General features: G+C 38.3%; 2 protein-coding genes across 5 annotated transcripts in view; one reads left to right on the top strand and one right to left on the bottom strand.

The window, feature by feature from the left end:
- Window positions 1–1,851: 1,851 nt before the first annotated feature.
- Window positions 1,852–21,784, bottom strand: part of LOC135088051 (pseudouridylate synthase RPUSD2-like) — a 521,604-nt gene continuing 501,671 nt past the window's right edge. For 3 of the 4 annotated variants that reach the window (XM_063982932.1, XM_063982936.1, XM_063982935.1), the window contains 11 exons: window positions 21,129–21,216; window positions 19,668–19,890; window positions 18,791–18,878; window positions 12,743–12,851; window positions 6,308–6,419; window positions 5,655–5,851; window positions 5,059–5,256; window positions 4,389–4,484; window positions 3,909–4,027; window positions 3,344–3,526; window positions 1,852–2,739 (listed from right to left, as the gene is read on the bottom strand). In XM_063982932.1, coding sequence (XP_063839002.1) covers window positions 2,665–2,739; window positions 3,344–3,526; window positions 3,909–4,027; window positions 4,389–4,484; window positions 5,059–5,256; window positions 5,655–5,851; window positions 6,308–6,419; window positions 12,743–12,851; window positions 18,791–18,878; window positions 19,668–19,890; window positions 21,129–21,216 — 1,488 coding nt within the window. In that variant the 3' untranslated portion in view covers window positions 1,852–2,664. Of the gene's footprint in view, window positions 2,740–3,343; window positions 3,527–3,908; window positions 4,028–4,388; window positions 4,485–5,058; window positions 5,257–5,654; window positions 5,852–6,307; window positions 6,420–12,742; window positions 12,852–15,825; window positions 15,914–18,790; window positions 18,879–19,667; window positions 19,891–21,128; window positions 21,217–21,784 lie in introns of all 4 variants that reach the window. The other variant, XM_063982933.1, reaches the window with a different exon arrangement.
- Window positions 6,922–11,429, top strand: LOC135088368 (uncharacterized). The gene is made up of 3 exons (XM_063983219.1): window positions 6,922–7,158; window positions 7,516–8,542; window positions 10,357–11,429. Exons 1-2 carry the CDS (start codon window positions 6,945–6,947, stop codon window positions 8,535–8,537), a joined length of 1,236 nt encoding a protein of 411 aa, XP_063839289.1. The 5' UTR covers window positions 6,922–6,944; the 3' UTR covers window positions 8,538–8,542; window positions 10,357–11,429.

The following is a 21,784-nucleotide window of genomic DNA, read 5'->3' as shown; positions in this document are numbered from 1 at the left end:
CGTTTAAATCTTGATAGACAGGTACAGGCTTATCATTTCCTAGCATACGTGCCAAAAACTACTGTTCCTCTATTTTTCGTTAAATGCTGGTTACTTTTACTTCCGAGTTACCGCTTTATCTCAGACGACGTACTGTGGGCTCCATATTATAGATTTTTTCAAATTATTTCAAGAAAAGACGACAATTAAATAAAAACTATAGACAAAAAAAGTTACGCCAATACTGAGGTGGGGGCCTGAGAAGCCCACAAGAAACTTTAAAATTAATTTACCTACTGAAATTGCGCTTGCAATCACGTGCACCGTTGTTGACAGCCTCGGCGCAATGAAACTCGAAGGTACTAAAAGATTCGCGTGGGTCGTGCACTTGGGAGAGGAGAAATTCAACAATTTGACTTTTGCAAGGCCTGAGAGGCCCCCACGTCAGTAGTTAAAGGTTAAGCGACAGTGACGCAACAACAAACAATCCAAACAAATCGGAGTTCGCATCAACAATTTATAGTCAAAGGACTTTAGAATTCGTAGATTTCACACTTCGTTAAGCAGAAAAATAAGAATTCGTAAACGTAAAAATATTCCAACAATTATAACGAACTTCTAGACTTTTAAAGTCTGTGGCAAGGGAAAAATAAGCGGTAACAAGCAGTTAAAGAAAGAGGCTCATTCAAAAACTGAAAAGGCAATTAAATCTCAAAAGCAATGTATTCAGGCCTACTGTGAATTACAACATTTAGACCAATCGCAGGCTTGAATTCATACTTGAGAGTTGTCTCAGAATACGCACAGATTGCCAGCACTTATTTTAAAAATATTCCGGCACTTAAAAAAAACTTCAGCTAAAAATATGTAAGTTGTAATCTAGTTATTCTAAAAACCTTCGACAGAGACAACCTTAACACTAAAACACGCAAAACTTAAGTTATAGAAGTAACAAACGAAAAATTCTTAGTCATGTCTTTAGGTCGTGCTGCTTCCGTTGACTTGTTACTGGTATCTTAAAACTTAACCCCATTTATATTGCTTTGGTTATGTTTTCGTGAAGTTGTCTTTTCAGTATAGAAATGTAAATGCATATCACAACTGGCCTCGAATGGTGTCAACCGAATACCAAAAAGCTTTATCATAATACGTTTATTTATGTTACATTTATTTAAAGTACAAAATTTCAAGAGTTCTCCCTTATACAATTTGTTTTAAAACATGTCTACTCAAACTATGGAAGCCAAAACTTGATGACGTAGCTAAAACATCGTCTACAAAAATGCGACATAAGTAATATCATTATACCCTATGCATTATTGTAAACATATGCATCTAACGTTACCGAGATAGCTTTTCTATAAACAGTTTTAAAACAGTGGTCCTATTATAAGTTTTCGAAATTTTAAGAAAATACAGCAGTGGTCCGAGATTTGGTTAAAATCAAAAACGAGTCTTCAACATTAGCCATCTTTAAAAAGTTGGTTATATATTCAAATTCGGCTAGAATTCCTGTAGTTGACAAACTATTGCTGAAGTCTCAGTGAGTTTCATAGAAATTTAGAAGAGCTATCCCTTTCATTTAAAAATGATCTCAATATATTCATTTGATTGTGGTTCTGACCCTGCCTCGTTTAAGCGATATAACTAATTCATGGTATCAATATTATTACAAATTGTTATATCCTTACCCTACACTACAATAAGCTTGACAAAACATTCTAGGCCGATAGGAACTGAAGGCTGATAAATCAACGTCTTGCCCCACTCGGAGATGTCATTGAAATGGGTACACCTTCTATTTTCCACATATAATTCAATAGCTTTCAAAAGCATTATATTACTGCAAGTTTTAGTTAAACTGCACTCTTGGCTAATAAAATAATGCCAAGGCCAACAACCATCATGATACAACGGTAAGTGACATATCCGAGTGGGACTTATAAGTTACTCCACTAAATAAAAAAGTAATAGTTAAAGTCAAACCAATGGGTGCTATATAAAAACTACAAAATTTTTAATAACTAGAAACAGAAAACGTCGAAGAACGTGCAACTAAAACAATGCAGAAAAATAATCTATCCTTAAACTAACTCTCACTTATTTTACAAACTTACATCCGAAACTGTAAGTCATTGTAAACAGCCCAGTGACTGCTAAAATCGCCTTCGATTTTAACGCCTCGCACATTAATACATCCCATTAAAATATTTTCATACAATGATTGTACGATAGCAAATTTTTCATTCATAATATCAAATGATTTTTCATCCTGATAAAATTTTGAGGAATCATCAATTTTATTTAAATTACAAATATCGAAATTATAATGTCTTTTAAAATTGGTCATGCCAAGGAATTCTCCTATCGTATGACTTTAATCTTTTAGATGTATCTTTACGTTGTTTTTAATGTGAAGATCATTTTAAATTGCAATAATATTATGATTACTATTGAAAGAATACAAGTCACTAAAAATTTAGTTACCTGGAACATAGTTTCCACTTCCTTTATCATTTTCAAAAGTATTTTCCCAATCATTTCTTAAAACCATCTTCACATCAAAATCTTCACATTCCTCGACATCTATCGATACATCGTGTAAGTATGGAGTCTGGTCATTTTTTTCCTGGGAGAGACGTGTAGCGAGGCGAGGCGAGGCCAACCGGGCGCGGTCCCTTCCAACTATGAGCTGTCCGGCTCTTCCCAGGTCACGCTCGCCCATTGGGGCAGCTCCGTCTCGTACTCCCAGCCGGGGCCCTGGAAAATAGGGGCCATTGACATTTTCGCGGAAGAACAAAGGTGGTCTTAGTATAGAGCCCTGTGGGAGTCCTAGAAATTAGTAAGCTTTTGAATGTATAAAATAAGACCTCAAGGTGGTCTCAGAGTAGAACCTTGTGGGAGTCCTTGACTAAAGTTGGCTTTCGAATGTTTTATAATATGAGATCTACAAGAATTTACAAATTCTATTGTCACAAAAATTGACAATTATGATACGCATTATCATAGTTTAAAAAAAATATAACGGGACTCTACGAGATATCGGGAATAATTGTGTGACCATACACGCCAAATTCGTCATTTGATTCTTGTAAATTGGAGTGTCGTGTTCCACCAGGGGAGATTAAATTAATGACCTGATGTTGATGAAGATGGAAAACTTATATTACTGCTGATTGCTAGATAGAGTATTTGTAAGACCACTAGTCTCAACAGCTCATCCAATACTCAATCATTTATTGCTTCCATTATGAACTTAAACACTAGCCCCCTAATTAATAAAAAGTTACAAGTTAGATTGAACAACTAGGGTGTAATTTTTATTCATAAAGGGGTAGAACATTGGTCTTTGTATAACACCTACCTTGTACTTCCAAGCGTGCAAGTACATGACCAGATCGCGCGGGCGCGGGTCCCGGTACCTCACGCGGCACTCGTAGCAGTGAGGGTCGGAGGTCAGAGCATCAGTGGACCCGGCAGGGGCGGCGGCCGAGCTGGTCGCGACCGGGTTGCAGCCGGTTTGGGTCGCTACCGTCACTTTGTCTGACTGGAAACGGGAAGGTCGTTTTAGTGTGCTGCTTTTTTGGTGAGGGTTGAAATGAGATCCCCACATAAGCTGTCTAAGTAGGTGATTCTAAGTTAATACGATACTTAATTTGGACCAATACTAGCCATGTAAAGGGGTTTATGTACTCATCATCGTGAACTAGTTTAACAAGATGATTTAATTGTAAATTCTGAATAAAATTGTAGATATTTCATATCATTGAAGTAAAAAATATATCAATTGATTTAGAATTAAGCACCCTGATCTGATAATTATTATGATCTTGAATGTAGGCAGTGCAGAACCGGTCTTTGTGGGAGAGGCCTTTGCCCTGCTGTGGCCGAATTTTGCCTGAAAAGAACGAACTCTGATCTACACATACCTTGGCATCGTTGGAGTCCTCGTTGAGAGCAGGCGAGGTCGCGGGAGACGGCGCCAGGGCGCAGGGCGAGGCCACTTCCAAGGGCGCCTCTGCCCCGCTTGAAGGGCTTGGCAGAGTCGCTGTAAGAAAACCGGGATTATAATAAAATATGACCAGGACAAATGGACCATTTCCACATTTCGTTCCTGCCGCTGCACATCATGTATAATAAGAACCTGTAACTTGACTGTTAACCCAACTAAAACTACATTAGTCTACAGGGAATGTTATGCTGTCATTGTCATTGGATTCGCTGTGCGACATAAGTCAGGGGCAAAAAGAGAACGATTAGAAGGATGAATTCAATGATTTTCTTGCCTCCTTTGTGATGTATATTAGTCTAGTTGTAAAGACAAAACATCGCGAATTTTTTTATAGATTGTGGGTGGACATAATATTATTATTTATTGAAATACACACACTTCTATGAAATAAACTTACGTGTCATGATGGTCGAGGGGGTGACCCCGGGCGCCGGGGATTCCAGCCGCGGCGACGACTCCCTTGATGCCGGCCCGGTGTCGCAGTCGTCTTCCACTATAGGAGACAGGTTAGAAGTTAAATACATTTTGAACCTTATAAAGTGCAAAATCATAAATGGGGAAATTCGGAGTTCGTTTCTACACAGTAAAGCCAGTAAAGCTGCAAGTCAGGGGGTACAAACTGTTGCAGTCGCTGATCCGTCTTCCTTAAAAGGCTTGTTGGATGATTTCATATTTTATGAGTAGCTAGTGGACGCGAATTAGTAAACATCGAAGCTAGGTAAGTCAAAGTATGTTTACTAAAAAAGTTAACTGTATAGTTTAGCTGTATAGCTTATATCACATATTTTACCATTATCATTTTCCCTACCCTACTACTCTTATGTTACCCTACTACTGTACTATAAGCAGTACACCTAGTTGTACCTTTATCATCAGAAGCAGGCTTCGAGAACAGCAGGTCATCATCCGCTGCATCAACGCCCAGCCAGTTTTCGGCGTTGTGGATGGCGATGAGGTCTCGCACCAGCTGCTCGTCGGTCTTGCCGCCTTTGTCGTCGCCTTTGCCCCACCCTACTACTCTTATGTTTACCCTACTACTGTACTATCAGCAGTACACCTAGTTATACCTTTATCATCTGAAGCGGGCTTAGAGAACAGCAGGTCATCATCTGCCGCATCCACTCCCAGCCAGTTTTCGGCGTTGTGGATGGCGATGAGGTCTCGCACCAGCTGCTCGTCGGTCTTGCCGCCTGTGTCGCCACCTTTGCCGCGTAGGGGCCCGAACACCGGATGGTTGTAGAGAGGGTCGTTGACTACTGGGTAGCCTGTTGGAGAACACAGTATTGGATAGGTGCAGAAAGGTAAGTCAACATATACTATCCTACCTCTTGTTTCTAACATTGCACCTCCTAGATCCTACTTCTGGATCTACATCATGGTCATCTAGGATGGAGATTAAAGTTTGGCCAATGATAGCCAACCAGTGACGATTGAGCAGCACTGGTGGATAGCTAACTATTTTGGAACCAGCAACGAATTTTATCAAGAAGTATTAGGTAGAGAAGATAGGGTGTGTGTTAGTGACAATAGACGTGTTGTCGTCTCCAAGTATAGGCGTAGTAACAGATATGATATTCTTCATGAAATAAACATCACAGATACAAGAATAATAGCGAGTCCAGAGGAAATGCTCGTACATCCTGTAAATTACATAATAACTTACCCAGATACTGCAGATGGACCCTAATCTGGTGCATCCTGCCAGTCTTCGGCCGGCACAGCACCACACTGGTGTTGGAGGCCACATTGTAGCCCAGCCTCTTGAACACGGTGGAGCAGTCCTTGCCCTTGGGAGAGACCTTGCACACTCCGATCTTGTAGCTCACCACCTCTATTGGCTCTGTGCATTCGATTTCTTCACTGGAAGAGTAAATGTTTGTGAGAATATAACTTATGATAGAAGGAAATCCTAAAGCGAAACTAAATAACGAGTTGAGGTACAAAGTTGGCAAGTCTCAAGTGCACCGCTTCTGAATTCCCCAATGATGAACTGAACGTGGATTTTCGAGATGTCAAAGTTATGTAACTTAATATTTAATAAGCTGTTATAAAATCGATTCGTTAACCGTCTTTGAGGCTTCAACTTTGCTAACAGCGAGTTAGAAAATTCTGTGGGTTATTAGGTATTTAGAGAGTTATATGGAGTCAATAAACGAGCTTAAGCTCGAAGTGTCAATATTAATTTTTCTTAAGACTTAAGTATTAAATCTTATCCGCATTTTATTTTATTTTTTTCTTAACAATTTTCATCAGTAACTAATTTAATTAAAATTCAATTTCTTTATGCGGGTACTTTGTTAAAACCTGTCAACTTACTCTGGGAACTCTCCATCTACCCTGCAAACGTACTCCTTCTGCACCTGCCTGTTCCTGATCTGATGTTCCATCTGCCTCGCTTTCTTAGGACTCCGTCCAAAAAGCAGAAGCCCTGTCAGAAAAAGGAAATATGAGCACTTATGTCATTATAATGATTACACTCAAACAAAAAGGCGTGAATTATTTATCAACTGTTGTGCCGATAAAAGCTGTGTATTGACAAAATCAAACAAAAACATATTCTGAGAATCTTTTTTCCTTAAAAGGCCCTTTTGATCAAGACCATAAAACAAATTCCTGTCTCGAAGCACATTTCAATAAAGGAAAGGAAATAGAATATTTTTTGTTCGTATTTGAAGAGTATTATAATGATCTTTCAAGGGTTTATTTGTATTCATGTATGTTGGATAGCATTCTGTAACCTTTTCTCACTATACGTTTAATTATTTTATTATACTCAAGCTTCGTCCTTCGAGATTAAGTAATACACATGTAGTAGCACCTACCATGTCGCCAGTTAGCACAGTTATTTGAGAGTACTAATATTTAATAAAAAATCAAAATACCGTTACCGTTACAACTTCCAACGTTATCGCTGTATCGCCACTAGTTGTCATTCACTGTCTGTGCTCCGCCGATGCGCACACGTTTTTTCCGTTCGTTACAAGTTTTTTTTCCAGCAGTTAATAAAATGGGAAAACGAAAACATTCCGATCAAGATGGATATGAGTATATTATAAAGAAGTTAAGAAAGTTGGAAAAAAGGGTGAAACGATCCAAGAAAAAACGACGTGACTCATCAACATCAAGTGATTCGCATAACTCGGTTGCTTCGCCGAAAAACCTAGAAGGTAGGTTGCATACTACCCACTTGAACATATTATTTTATGAAATATTCCACTACTGCGGTTAACCGATTGGGTTATCACTTTAGTGGAAAAAATCATACCTTACGTGTATTAAGTTAGCTCTGCGGGCAGTTTTTGGGATTGTCACTTAGCTAATAAACACGATAAATATACGATGTTGCGGGCTACCGTCTGGGTAGTCACTTCATTGTTACTAAATTTTTAGAAATAACATGAAAAAGTACATTGCGGGCTTCCGATTGGGTTGTCACTTTGATACTTGTATTTCATATAGCATTCCCGATATGTACCTATTTTTACTCAGTAAAATGGAATGTAAACATTCAATACTTTTTTTAGACGGCTCAATGGTCGAGTTGGAATCAATATACGTTGACAACGATGTTACGGCGGTGGATTTGGAGACCACAAATGACGAATGCCGGCCAGCGAGTGTTGTGAACATCTCGCGACCAGAACGCGAGTGCTCACCTATAGCTTCAACGAGCAAAGCTGCGCTTGCGTCAACAAGTGTCGAGCCACAACCAGGTATCGAATCTCAATCAATCGAAGCGCCACAGTCACAAACAAATACCTCACCGTGTGAAGAACCGATGGACAAAATTATGCTAGAACTATTAGGAGATGATCCATCCGTTACCAAATCATATGGCAATGAGATTAATTCTGGACTAGCAGTTCGTATCCAGCACATGGTAACCAACGGCCTATCCAAAGATACCCGTAAAGAGCTGCAGACTAAATACCTGCCCCCTAGTAACTGCACTTTTGTTGACGCCCCCACTCTTAATCCGGAAATAAAAGCTGCTGTTTCCGAGACAGTCTTAAAAAGGGATAAGGGCATCGAATTGAAACAGAAACTCCTTGGAAGTGCAATTACCTGTATTGGGGAGGCTATATCCAAACTGTTAGCCGTGGAAGATAAAAATACAGAATTGATTAAGCTCCTAATGGATGCTTGTCGTATTATATGCGACTGCCAAAATACTGATTCTGTAACACGTCGAAATTTCATACTCTATAATCTTAAAAAGGAAATGAGAGATCAGTTACAAAAATCTAAGATTGACACTTCTCTTTTTGGTGCGGACCTAGCAGAAAATATAAAAACTGCCAGAAATATCTCGAAGTCAGGAGCCGAGCTAAAATCAGCTCCACCACCTAAGCCTGCTGCTACAAAATTCACCAAGCAAACTCCAGTTTCTACGCCTCAAAGGAATTTAAACTGGAAGGCTCCTCCTCAGAACCGCAGGCCGAAAGGGACTCAGGAGCCGAAGGAGCCTGCACAGAGGAGTCAGCCCGCGAGCTCCTCGCGACCATCATATCGAGCGCCACCTCCGAAGAATCGCAACCGACGCTAGACACGGTGAGCCACGCCGGCAGGCTAACACGTTTTTACAATCAATGGTCTATGTTAACAAACGACGCTACTATATTATCGTGGATATCAGGCTATAAAATACCATTTGCACGACCTGTAATTCAAAACGATCCTCCTAAATGTCGATCATACTCTGATTATGAAAAATCACAAATTAAGGAGTGTATTGATGAGCTTTTGTCTATTGGTGCCATCTCCTCTTGTCAGCCATGCCAGGATCAGTTTCTTTCTAGTTATTTTCTAGTACCTAAGCCAAATGGGAAAAATAGATTTATTTTAAATTTGAAGCAGTTAAATAAATTTATCGACACAGAACACTTCAAATTAGAAGACTTACGTACAGCTATAAAATTAGTATCCGAAAATAACTATATGTGTACAATCGACCTGAAAGATGCATATTTTTTAATTTCAATCCAAGATAATTATAAAAAATACCTTCGATTTCAATTTGGCGACAATGAGGAGATGTACCAATTTAATGTTTTACCCTTCGGCCTCAACACGGCACCTTTTGTTTTTACGAAATTAATGAAGCCGGTTGTCAGTCTGCTAAGATCTTGTGGTTACATATCTACTATTTATCTTGATGATATTTTATTAATATCTGACAGTTACAGTAGTTGTTTTGAAAACTCTAATGCTACCATAAACTTGCTTAAAACTTTGGGCTTTATTATTAATCATGATAAAAGTGATATGGAACCTAAAACTGTCTGTAAATTTTTAGGTTATATTATTGACACTGAAAACTTCCATATCAGTTTACCACGGGAAAAAATAAATAAAATACAAGAAAAAGTAAATTTTTTCAAAAATAAATCTAGATGCAAAATAAGGGACTTTGCAAGTTTCCTCGGGTTACTCAATTCTGCTTGTTTAGCTACTGAATACGGATGGCTTTATACAAAAAGCTTCGAAAGGTGTAAATATTTAAATCTGAAAAATAATAATGAAAATTATGATATGTATATGGATATTCCTGAGAGTCTAAAATCGGAATTTGATTGGTGGTTAAAAGCAATGGAGAACCCAGTAAATAAAATAAAATATGACGAATACTGTATAGAAATTTTCAGTGATGCTTCGACTATGGGGTGGGGGGCTGCGTGTGGTGAGGAAACTGCGAGCGGCATTTGGACTGAAAAAGAACGTAGCATGCACATTAACTACTTAGAAATACTTGCTGCCTTTTTAGGCCTTAAAGTTTTCGCGAGAAATTTAAATAACTGTCAAATATTGCTTCGAATCGACAATACCACTGCAATATCCTACGTAAATCGTATGGGCGGTGTCCAGTTTCCTCACTTGACGCAAATAGCCCGTGAATTATGGAAATGGTGCGAGGCAAAAAATATTATAGTCTTTGCTGCATATATTAGCTCCGCAGACAACACTCTAGCCGATTCAGAGTCTAGGCGGGTGCATCCTGACGTTGAATGGGAACTTGCGGATTTTGCATTTCAAAAAATTCAAAATGTTTTCGGGATACCTGAAATAGACATTTTTGCTAGCAGAGTTAACAAAAAATGTCCAAAGTATATTTCCTGGCACAGGGATCCAGATGCATTTGCCACCAATGCTTTTACAATACCCTGGACTAATTTTTTTTTCTATGGCTTTCCGCCATTTAGTATGATACTTAAAACTATTCGTAAAATAATAAAGGATAAAGCCAAGGGTATTCTAGTTGTGCCTTGGTGGCCAACTCAGCCATGGTTTCCTGTTTTTAAAAAGCTACTTGTCTCAAAGCCCTTGGTCTTTGAGCCATCTCAGAACTTAATATTTTCTCATTCCAGCAACCGCAACGTTCACCAACGACTTACCCTGGTTGCCGGAATCTTATCACCAGATCAATGATTAAGAAACAGGTTCCACTATCTTCAATTAATATAATTCTAGCTTCTTTGGCTGAAAATACGATAAAGCAATATGACACATGTTTAAAAAAGTGGTTCCAATTCTGTATTGCTCATAATTACAATCTGTTAGAGGAGTCTGTTCCAAATATCTTACTCTTCTTAACTGAGCAGTTCGAAGCTGGTGCTCAGTACGGTACCCTTAACAGCTGTAAGTCCGCACTGTCTCTAATTTTTGGACCACAAATTGGAAATGACATTAGAGTCAAGCGTCTATTCAGGGGTATATTCCGATTACGTCCCCCGTTGCCAAAATACAATTGTACTTGGGATACCTCGTTAGTCTTAGATCATTTAGGTAAATGGTATCCCAATCAATCTTTAAGTTTGGAGAAAATTTCTAAGAAGCTTGTTACCTTATTAGCCCTAACGACCGCTCATAGGATCCAAACTCTATCTAAGATTAACATTCATAATATTGAACGATACCCGGACAAGATAATTATCAAAATTCCTGATCTTATAAAAACTTCTCGTATTGGATCACAACAGCCTACTCTAGTTTTGCCTTCTTTTCATAATAAACCTCAAATCTGTCCCGTTAACACTTTGGATTCGTATTTAAATATGACTGAAACCTTACGCACTGACAATTCTCATCTCTTTATCAGTTTACGAAAACCACATTCTAAAATTACATCTCAGTCTCTTAGTCGTTGGGTTAAAAACACACTTGAAGAATGTGGGGTAGATGTATCCATTTTTACAGCGCACAGCACTAGGCATGCTGCGACTTCTAAGGCATATAAACTTGGGGTCAACATCGATTTAATTAGAAAAACGGCAGGGTGGACTGGCAGCTCAAATACCTTTGGGCGTTTCTATCATAGAGAAATTTATAACAATGTGGAACAGACTTCTTTTGCCAGGTCTATTATAACAGGTGAATCGGATGATGATTAATTTATAAGTTAAAAATGTTTATAATTAAAAATTTAAACAGTATAACTTAAAGGGAATAATAATTACATATTTTTTTATTACTCAAGCGATTGTCTTTATTTTAGAATGATGTGATATTTTACGATTTTCATCTCTCAATGTCTACATGTGTATTACTTAATCTCGAAGGACGAAGCTTGAGTATAATTAATGATTAAACGAACTTACCTGTACGTGAAGTTCTATCATAATTATACGATAGCTTCGTCCGAAGAGATTAACAACCCTCCCACCCAAACCCTGAAGTAAAATATCACATATTAATAACTCTGAACATAATGACAACTAGTGGCGATACAGCGATAACGTTGGAAGTTGTAACGGTAACGGTATTTTGATTTTTTATTAAATATTAGTACTCTCAAATAACTGTGCTAACTGGCGACATGGTAGGTGCTACTACATGTGTATTACTTAATCTCTTCGGACGAAGCTATCGTATAATTATGATAGAACTTCACGTACAGGTAAGTTCGTTTAATCATTAAATGTTGGTGTAGCTTGATTTTAGAAAAATAAGACTACAGACTTTTTATTGGACGATAGTATAGTTGGGTTGTTAATCAGTATGAATATGACTGTATGGAAATGCGCACATTATACAGATTTGGTATCGGCAGATTCTTCATACAAGTTCGAAGCCGACCCAACTATCGGCCGACTAAAAATCTGTAATCTGCGGGGTGTAAAAACATGATATTTCAAGATGTCACATGTTAAAAAAGTACCTACATGTTTCACTATTACAAATATGTAATAGTTGTTGCAATGAGGGCTATTGTCTTAGCGCTCACCAGTTAGCGCCACTGTAGAGTAAGGTCCTGTCACTTGCTAGTAGCGAAGACAGTGGCGCCAACTTGTGAGCGCTAAAGTGGTAGGAGGACTATCGCACTCATCAAGATGGCGCCACTGTAGAGTAAGGTCCTGTCAATGCCAACTGTTAAGTATAAAAACGATAGCCCTCATTCACGAAGGCAAGTGAGCTTTACTTAGTACTTACATGTGTGGTGGCTCGCTACTGTTCGTGTTTCAAAAGTTTTGATAGACATTACACACACAAGTAAAGCTCACTCGCCTTCGTGAGTTGCAAGAACAATAGCTTGGTTGCACTGATCTAAATCTTACTAATATTATAAATGCGAAAGTTTGGATGTCTGGATGTTTGTTTCTCTTTCACGTAAAAACTACTGAACGGATGTTGTTGAGACTTTACAGTATTATTTTTTGTAACCCAGATTAACATATAGGCTATAATTTATGCTGATTGTGACACTAAATTTCACGCGGCTGAAGCCGCGGGCAAAAGCTAGTTATCAATAAATACCTGACGTTAGCCTGTCCAGCCTGTGTATGGTCCTCAAGTTCTTGAGGTTGTACTCCTTAGCCAGGATGAAGACGACGGTATTGTGCCGGTACCTGCCGCACGGGTGAACCTGCCGAGTGCAGTTGTTTATAAGCACTTCGCTTTAGATCTCGTCTGAAGCTATGACTTTCAATTAAAACTTTGCAGTGAACTGTTCAAGGACTTTTAGGTATTAAACTCTTGATTAAACGTTGGAGAAATATGTTGGTGTAATCGAAACTTTTGAAAGTAAATATTTTCTTTTTAAAATCTACTAACACTGATTTGCAAGTAATATTCATTTTTTTCAAATTAAGGATTCATTAATAAAAGCTAAACAGAATTTTGATCAAGATTTACGGCGTAACGAAACATAGAAGCAATCATTGAAAAATATGACTTATTTTCGATACATTGACTTATTTAAAACAATAAATGTTAAGGACAACACAAATATTGTTAGGCATGCAAACTAAAAAGTATATGAAGCAGGATTAATCTCGTTTGCAGAGACATTGGCGCAAAACTAACACAGACAATAAACATTTGGTAAAAAACCATGGGATCTCATTGTAAAGAATTGCTTTCTCTTGTAGATAACCCATGTTGGAAAATCCATAACATTCCCAAAACAAAATCATCAAACTAGACATCAATATTGAAGACAATGCAATTTACTCAGATTATTCTTTATTATCTTTTATTTTAAGGAAAATTATTAAACTGTTAAAGTATTGTCAGATTTCGCATCACAAGAACCATTATAAATGTAAGTAATGTAGTAAATTATCCTTTTTAATCGGTGAGCCATAGATTTGTTGATCATTACTATCATAAATTACAAAATTTCTGCAAAAACGGGTGCGTTGGAAATAATTCCAAAACTAAATCTCCTATGATAAAGGTGCCAAGCTAATTGGGCTCACTGACTAAAATCAGACGTGTGAAATCAAACTGCAAGGTAGACCTTAATGCTGTACCACTTACAAGTGGCATTAACGAGACCCTGTATGACTCAGATCCATCGGAGTATACAGTCTCAAACTTGTGCAAATCACTATTTCATGTCAGACTCTGATGGCGAACTTTCCAGTTAGTGATAAAACCAATGTGTAATACCAAAACGTGTACATGTTGATATATTTGGAGTAACAGATTTCGCAGATAAAATATCTGTGAAATATGATAATAAAGAAAATTTAGTTTCTACACTCGCGAGCAAAAGTATGGAATCACTTACATGTAGTTGTTTCCACGCGATCTTGTGTACTAACGAATTTGTTAGTAACAAAAACAGTGGCACCATTTTAAAGATTAAACTTTTACCTTTAAATTGATACCAAATTCATTTAAATCACACCAGTATTTAAAAAGATATCGCGGCTGATGTGAAGAAGTAAGGAAAAAGACATGTATCAACTGTTTGATACGTCGCGAGTTGCGGCCCATTTACCCCCTATAAAAGCACGTGTTTTCGGATTTTTGCTTTCACACGTTGATCCATACACATCTCAGCTTCTTTTGACACTTTACCTGGGATTCTACACCTTCAGAAGCAGCACAAATCCTTGCACTATTGCAAGCAGGGCTCAGCCAGCGGGCTGTCGCATGTCAGCTCCACATAAGCCAGTCCTGGGTTTCGAAAGTTTTAAGACGCTTTCGGGAGACTAGTGGCTTTATCCCGAGACCAAGTTCTGAACAGCGCCAGTGCACATCGCAGAAGGATGACCGTTTTTTCATGTCAACCTCTCTATGAAATCGTCATTTGACTGGTATCGACGTCCAGCAAGAGCTCAGAAATGTTCGTAAGATAGCTGTTAGCGTGTGGACAGTTCGTCTAAGATATAAGCAATAGAATTTGACTCCAAAAAGGCCTGCGACAGGCTCGAAACTAACGGCAGGTCACCGATAAGCACGCTTTCAGTTTGCTCGTACACATCTCGATGGGAAGTCGAGCAAGCCACCCCCATAAGCCACTGTTTCAGCGAACCAGCACTGCACAAATCGCTCCCCAGGCTGCCTATAGACCCGACCTCTTCAACTGCTGCACTGCAAACACAGTCTGCATTCATCGGAGAACAAAACTCGCCTCCATTACTCGCCTACCCATCAAAATAAGTGCGAGTTAATTGAAAGCGTGCTTGTCGGTGACCTGCCGTCAGTTGCGAGCCTGTGGCAGGCCTTTTTGGAGTCAAATTCTATTGCTTATATCTTAGACGATCTGTCCACACGCTAACAGCTATCATACGAATATTTCTGAGCTCTTGCTGGACGTCGATACCACTCAAATGATGATTTCAAAGAGAGGTTGACATGAAAAAACGGTCATCCCTCTGCGATATGCACCGGCGCTGTTCAGAACTTGGTCTCGGGATAAAGCCACCAGTCTCCCGAAAGCGTCTTAAAACTTTCGAAACCCAGGACTGGCTTATGTGGAGCTGACGTGCGACAGCCCGCTGGCTGAGCCCTTCTTACAATAGTGCAACGATTTGTGCTGCTTCTGTAGGTGTAGAATCCCAGGTAAAGTGTCAAAAAAAGCGGAGATGTGTATGGATCAACGTGTGAAAGCAAAAATCCGAAAACACGTGTTTTTATAGGGGGTAAGTAGGCCGCAACTCGCGACGTATCAAACAGTTGATACATGTCTTTTTCCTTACTTCTTCACATCAGCCGGGATATCTTTTTAAATACCGGTGTGATTTAAATGAATTTGGTATCAATTAAAAGGTAAAATTTTAATCTTTAAAATGGTGCCACTTTTTTTGTTACTAACAAATTCGTTAGTACACAAGATCACGTGGAAACAACTTCATGTAAGTGATTCCATAGTTTTGCTCGCGAGTGTATGTTCTTGCTAGACACATACACCATCTAGAAGAATCAAAATTTTGACGATAGTTTTGACACAAAAAAGTGCATATTATGCAATTGTCCTCAGTATCATATGGGTGGCATTAGCCTTATGGAAATTGTGTATTAAAATTTCGAATAACACCAAAACCTTGCAAGATGCAAACGACAAAAACCAAGCAGAGTCTGACAGAACTTGAACCGATTTGACTCACCGGCAACGAGCAAGGCTTGTCAAGCACGAGTAGTTCTTCGTCCACGTGTATGATGCGCAAGGGGTTAGCGAGCACTGGAGTCTCGTGCCTGGCCCACCATCGACACATGTCATTACATTTATAAAGGCGATCTTTGGATGTATGTAATGCACTTAAGATATCTACGGATTCAGCTAATTTTTCATTACATCAAAAGCAAGAGTTTTATTCCGCGTCAATGGCTGAGTTAGAGCTATTTCTGATCTGTGTGGTTCTAATGTAACTGATATTTAAAAACTGTGACTGATATTTAGTATAAATTTTGAATACGATATCTACACAAAGGGATGGAAAATATGACAAGGTCAAGCCTTGAAATAAACATTGTTGGATCTTTCAGCATAATAATATTACAAAGTTATAAAGAATATCGAATGAACATCTATTGTGAAAAAAGGCTGAGCTAACATGATTTTGTGGCGAGTTCCACTGACGTATGGAGCATTCATAAAAGCCCATAAGCGAATGTATTGTAAGAAATGACAATGGTAACTCTTTCATTCTTTGCGGTATATCGGCGGTATTTAAATGGTTCCCTTAAAGAACTAACTTCGGAAAATCTGCTAAAGTTTGATATTTCTTGGATAAAATGTTCTTAGTTCGTTGATATACTCAAGTGCATTACAACATCAACAACAACGCTTAACATTGATAGTGCTGTGCTTACACATAAACATATAATTGGCTTCATAATAAGCCAAGTTCTTTAAAATCTACAGGTCGAGATCACCGCCGATGTGTGAGCGGGATAGCTTATCCTGATATCTTTATGGAGTGTGATCTTGTGTGGGTACCAACTAGTATCTGTGTGAGTTTAGGTAAAGTAGCATTAACACTCAAATTAGTATCGTTTCTATTCTACGTTCCAAATAATTTTGTTATTTACGACAGTTTCAGCTTTCATATTTTCCGTGTAACTTCATTAGAAGTTATCTTGATGAAGTTAGAACATAATTGGGGTAATTTAGAAAGTTTGAAGGTCAAACATAATTCTATTACGAGTGTACTTACCTCATTTCTGGGGAAAATTAAAATCTATTCTTTTTATGAAAACTTTAACAAAATTAGGGTGTTCATTTCCTTCAATCTTGAAGAGGATTGCTTAAGTTGACTAAGATAATAAACATAATTATAAGTTGGGGACAGGTGCAAAAATAATTGTGGGCATTTCGTATAAAGCCTGGCTTTTTGCGATAAATTACGACAATATTTCACATGGCGCTTGCCCGGCCTTCTTGGACCTCCCATCAAGGAGGTGCATCAATCAATGTAATCGGTCACAGTCCCTCAGAAGATGAAAAAAATGTAAAAACCCTTTATGCGACGTATGAATTGATGAAGACATTTTGAAGCCGACGGGAACGCTCAATTCTTTTTTTCAAAATCTACATGTACCTAGTTCGTAATTTATTTTTGACAATGATGAAGTAAGCCATAACTAATTCAAACAGATTCATACGAGACAGGTGTACCTACTGACTGGTTTATTATGACTAAAGTTATTTCCAACTCTTTTATTCATTCCTGCTTTGAATTCATCATTAACGTTGTCCTCCTTCGTTAGTATTCTACTACAACTAGCATAATTTGCTTTCGTCGCTCCGTCATTTACTTATTTAGAGGCAATTATTTTCAGTTCATACACCCACTTTCCCTTTCATAAGTTGCACCCACGCTCGGTGCAGCTGCGAATTATTCAAAATGCAATTTACGACAGAGTAACACAGTTTCAAGTTTCGCGAGATAACACGAACGTGCAGTGAAAACTGAAGCAGACTGTATTCCAAGTAGCCTAGTTGTGAGCACAACAGCGCATGTTCTTGGTACCAATTTTGTTTTCACTTCGCGTTTGCCACTGTTGCGTTAGAGCGGAAAACGTCCTGGGGCTCCAAGCAACTTGCTTTGCAACAAGTCAGTTTAAATTAAACAAGAAGTAACAGTTGACACACTGGTAGGAACAACTCTATGAGATTTGCTACAAAGATGAATGTAAAGCAGTTATAATAACCTCTCAGTAAAAATATTGAAAAATCACGCGTCCTGCGAGCCCCACCCAGCCTGCATACGAAATAAGAGTGCCGGCTGAAACGCCGTTTACAATTCTATTTTACGCCGCAAAAGCCGATATGAAAGTGCGAGCGCTTGGCAATATTAGGGGCCCTCAGTCATATAGCGCTCTGAATATTTCTTGCCAAAGGAGCCACATTTTACGTAAACGGGAAAGGACTCTGAGGGTTGCTTTTAGAGCAGGGAAAGCGGATTTCGGCGGGACTCCAGCTTAAAATATTTCGCAGTAGGTTTCAAACGAAATCGTGAATATTAATTTGGGTTGATGTATGTGATGTATTTTAAGGAATGTTATCATTGTAGGATTTTGGAAATGTAAATGTTATCCGATAAGTGATTCATGAAATAATTCACGTTGGAAAATATTCCGAGTTGAATAAAATTTTAGTTGGTAAAGTCATTATTGTGATTTTGTTGGACGACAGCGAATGTCATCATGTTGCAAGTATCAGGACGGGATCATTTGGTATTTAAATCGCAAGCTCATTAACATAACTATTAACAGCAGCTGACGTACGAGGGACAGCGTCAGTCACGATAAATAAATGAAACATTTAAAGTCTGTAAGTTAAATGCCAATCCAGTGCAACAAATTGTCAATTGAAAATAACATTGTGTTCAATTTGCGGAAATTAAGCATCAGAAACATAATAACACATAATAACAGTAAACTAAATACATTTTAATTGAAGCTCCTGCAATTCCTAAAAGCTCTGAAAATGTGAATGATTACAGTATCTATTGCTTATTTAAAAATTGTTAGTAAATAGCATGCACGTTAATGATAGGGAGCTATGAAGTAAATTAGAGATAGATAGAATAGCATACACATAACATGGCTGTCTCATTTGCCACTTACGGGGATAGAGGCCGGTTTGTTGACAACCACAATGTCCTCATCGATATGTACGAGGGTGATGGGTTGGCTGGTGACCGGTACTTCGTGCCTGCAACCATATACACGTCAGGCATTCGACTTCAGGAACGCTCCGGACGCTGAGCAAAACCTTCATTAGTTCGCAGAAACTACACACCGGCATAGACGACGAAATGTTTACATGGATGACAATGTTAATTAACGGTCTAACTCAGTTTGCCCAACGTCAGGACGGACTGCCCATCATGTATGAAATACAGATTAGAGAACAAAACAACAGCAAATGAACATGCGTGAGCGAATACAATTTACGTTACGTGAAAGATGTGACACGACAAAGGCCGTTCTCAAGGCGACCCCGAGACAGAACGAGAAATTGTCCAAGTTGTAAAAGTCACAATAAAATTCTGTTTCGTTTGAGAAACGGTTATGTCCACTCACATGCTCATTCGGTGCTTAAGTCTCTTTTAAATATACATTGTTACAATATGCTACATACAATTAGATTTAATAAAACAAGCTAATCTCCAGATTACAAACCAGCCGTTTAAGTATGCTGGTTTCGGGTTAGGGACATAAGTTCCGTATAAAACCATGAGACGTCACAATTTGTACAGGGACAACTTGTTATGTAGAAGATAATTGCAAGACCAGAAAGAGAAGTTGATGTTAATATACTGGATTAAAGTATTAAGAGAAAGATCGTGTCTGATGTCGTCCGTGTGTTGGGAACTATTGAGTGTAGTGTAACTCTAGTATTGAGATACTTATTCGAGTTGTATGTTCTAAGATATGAACCTATATCTATGTCTTAAAGCTATCTACAGTCGTTAAGGTGTGTGTGAAAAAGAGTAAGTACCTATGGACGACGTTAGCCAAGAGGTCATTGTGCTTGAGCCGATAGTCGGGGTCCACCCGTTCGTAGTTGACGGTGAGGGTGCCAGCCCTGATGCACCGTTCGTACTCAGCAGCGGGATGCGCCCTGAACTCCCGTGCAAACACATCCAGGATCTTCTCGCCGACCCACCTCCCTTTTGTGAACGTCGTGAACGTGAAGTAGTACGGATAAACTTTCCTGAGGCCTGCAAAGATTTTGTTAATTATAGCAAAACACGCTCCAAACTTCCAAACAAACACAAAATTAAAGAACAAACAACATGTTTCAACCGCATAACGAGCGGAGACACGTTGTTCGGTTTGCTTAAGAACTTTAATAAATTCCTTGGAGTAAAGCTTGGTGTAATAGCAAAATGCCTGCATAAATGGAATGAGTACCGTAATGTTGGTAAAATTAAATTGAAGAAAAAACGGCAATGCGGTATGATGACTCAGGCCATTAGCCAATAATGGAGCGCTCCAACCCCGATAGTGTAATGCTATGTGGATAGAAATAAAGTACTTAAGATATTTTATAACATGGTATTAAGCCACGTGATGCATTAAGGTAATATGACTTGAAGTGTTTTATGAATTAGTTTCTTAAGAAACTATTTTGTTCCGTAATTTGATTATGCCGTGCGACTTTTGCTTTGTAATATTTGAGTTATTGTTATTCATATTTGTTGTAAGTGCTGTGAATTATAATAATATGTCTGTATTTCATTTAGTAGCGGTGTAACGAAAATAAAAATGAACGTTCCCCAATTCCGCTGGTCTGGAACGACGCGTGTACCGCAAGATTGATTGGCTCCCATTTGGTTCTAAAACAAATTCATCAGAAGCGACACACGAAACGGGGCGACGCGACGTTGCGAGAAAGTCATGAAAATAAAATTATCAGTGGAGTTTCGGGGGATTGATGTAATCCAATAACTTGCGAAGATTATGGGACGTCTCTTAGCGGAATCAAAGGGATTATGGATGGAGCTAAATTGAAAAAGAACATTCCCTGGAATACTCCGAGCGTGATTAAGTTTTGGGAATACAATTCGAGAACGTTGTAAGATAATGGCAGAGTTACGGATTTTGCGAGTAGAAAAATGTTCGCCATTAAAGTATGAAAGGGAAGGGATTCATTAGACGGGATTAGATGTAATGTATAAGACATAAGGTAAGGCTATGTTACATAGTTATGTTAAGAAAATACTTGAATTTTTTTCGTACGGTTCCGAGTATTAACAGGGTTACCTTGGGGTTTATTTTAATTTGGGAATATTTACAGAATTTGTACAAAACCTATGGACAGAAGTATGTATATGTAAGCTACAACTGATTACGCCACGGACATTTTAAAACTAAATTCTTGAAGAATTTTGTTTTTAATTTAAAGTTTCAGTCTTTCATCTGGTTGATCAAAGTAGGTATAAAATAATAGACTTACCATTTTCCATGTAGTACGAGGTCTCGTTGTAACGATCATCTGTAAAGCCGGGCCGCTTTGCTTTCAGAGCCTTGGTCTCCAACTTAGCCTGCAACAATTAATAATAAATTACTAATTAATATAATAGGGATGTTTCCTGGGTCAAAAAGCAAGAGTTTTAATTAGTCCGTCAGTTAACTTATCAAAAAATACTCTACACGTATTTTTCACTTTTTCAAACTAATGAAAATTTAAAGAGATAAAGCGCGCCAAAGTTCATAAGAAGAGGCCCGTGACGTCAATGCGTGCATAAAAGTGCCGCACGTTGTGACGTCGTGCGGAACTTCAACGCACCATAACTATGTAATTATTTGTTAGATTGACAAATGAAAATATATGTGTCCAATATTTTTTGATATTAAACATGACGGACTAAAAAATTTTTTTTAGGAAACTAGCCTATTAATGAACATTTTTTATTATTTGGTTACATGGTTGAAATAGCAGAAGCTTTGCTCTACCTGACATTTATAATGCTTGCTATAGCTTGGAGTTGTCTAAAGAGTGTTTTTCAAACTCTCATGTTGCCCAAATCTCTGTTGATTTAAACTTTCATTCACTGTGCTTTTGAATTAAGAGAGCTTTGAATACACGAGTAAAAGGAAATGTTAGACTTG

This window comes from Ostrinia nubilalis, chromosome 3, assembly GCF_963855985.1.
Source record: "Ostrinia nubilalis chromosome 3, ilOstNubi1.1, whole genome shotgun sequence".
NCBI lineage: Eukaryota > Metazoa > Arthropoda > Insecta > Lepidoptera > Crambidae > Ostrinia > Ostrinia nubilalis.
Note: the sequence above shows the minus strand (reverse complement) of the source record. Positions and strands in the feature narration are given on the sequence as shown.

Coding starts and splice junctions, on each gene's coding strand:
- LOC135088368 (XM_063983219.1), top strand. CDS start 6,945: ATGCGCACACGTTTTTTCCGTTCGTTACAAGTTTTTTTTCCAGCAGTT. Junction 7,159..7,515: donor TTCGCCGAAAAACCTAGAAG/GTAGGTTGCATA, acceptor TACTTTTTTTAG/ACGGCTCAATGGTCGAGTTG.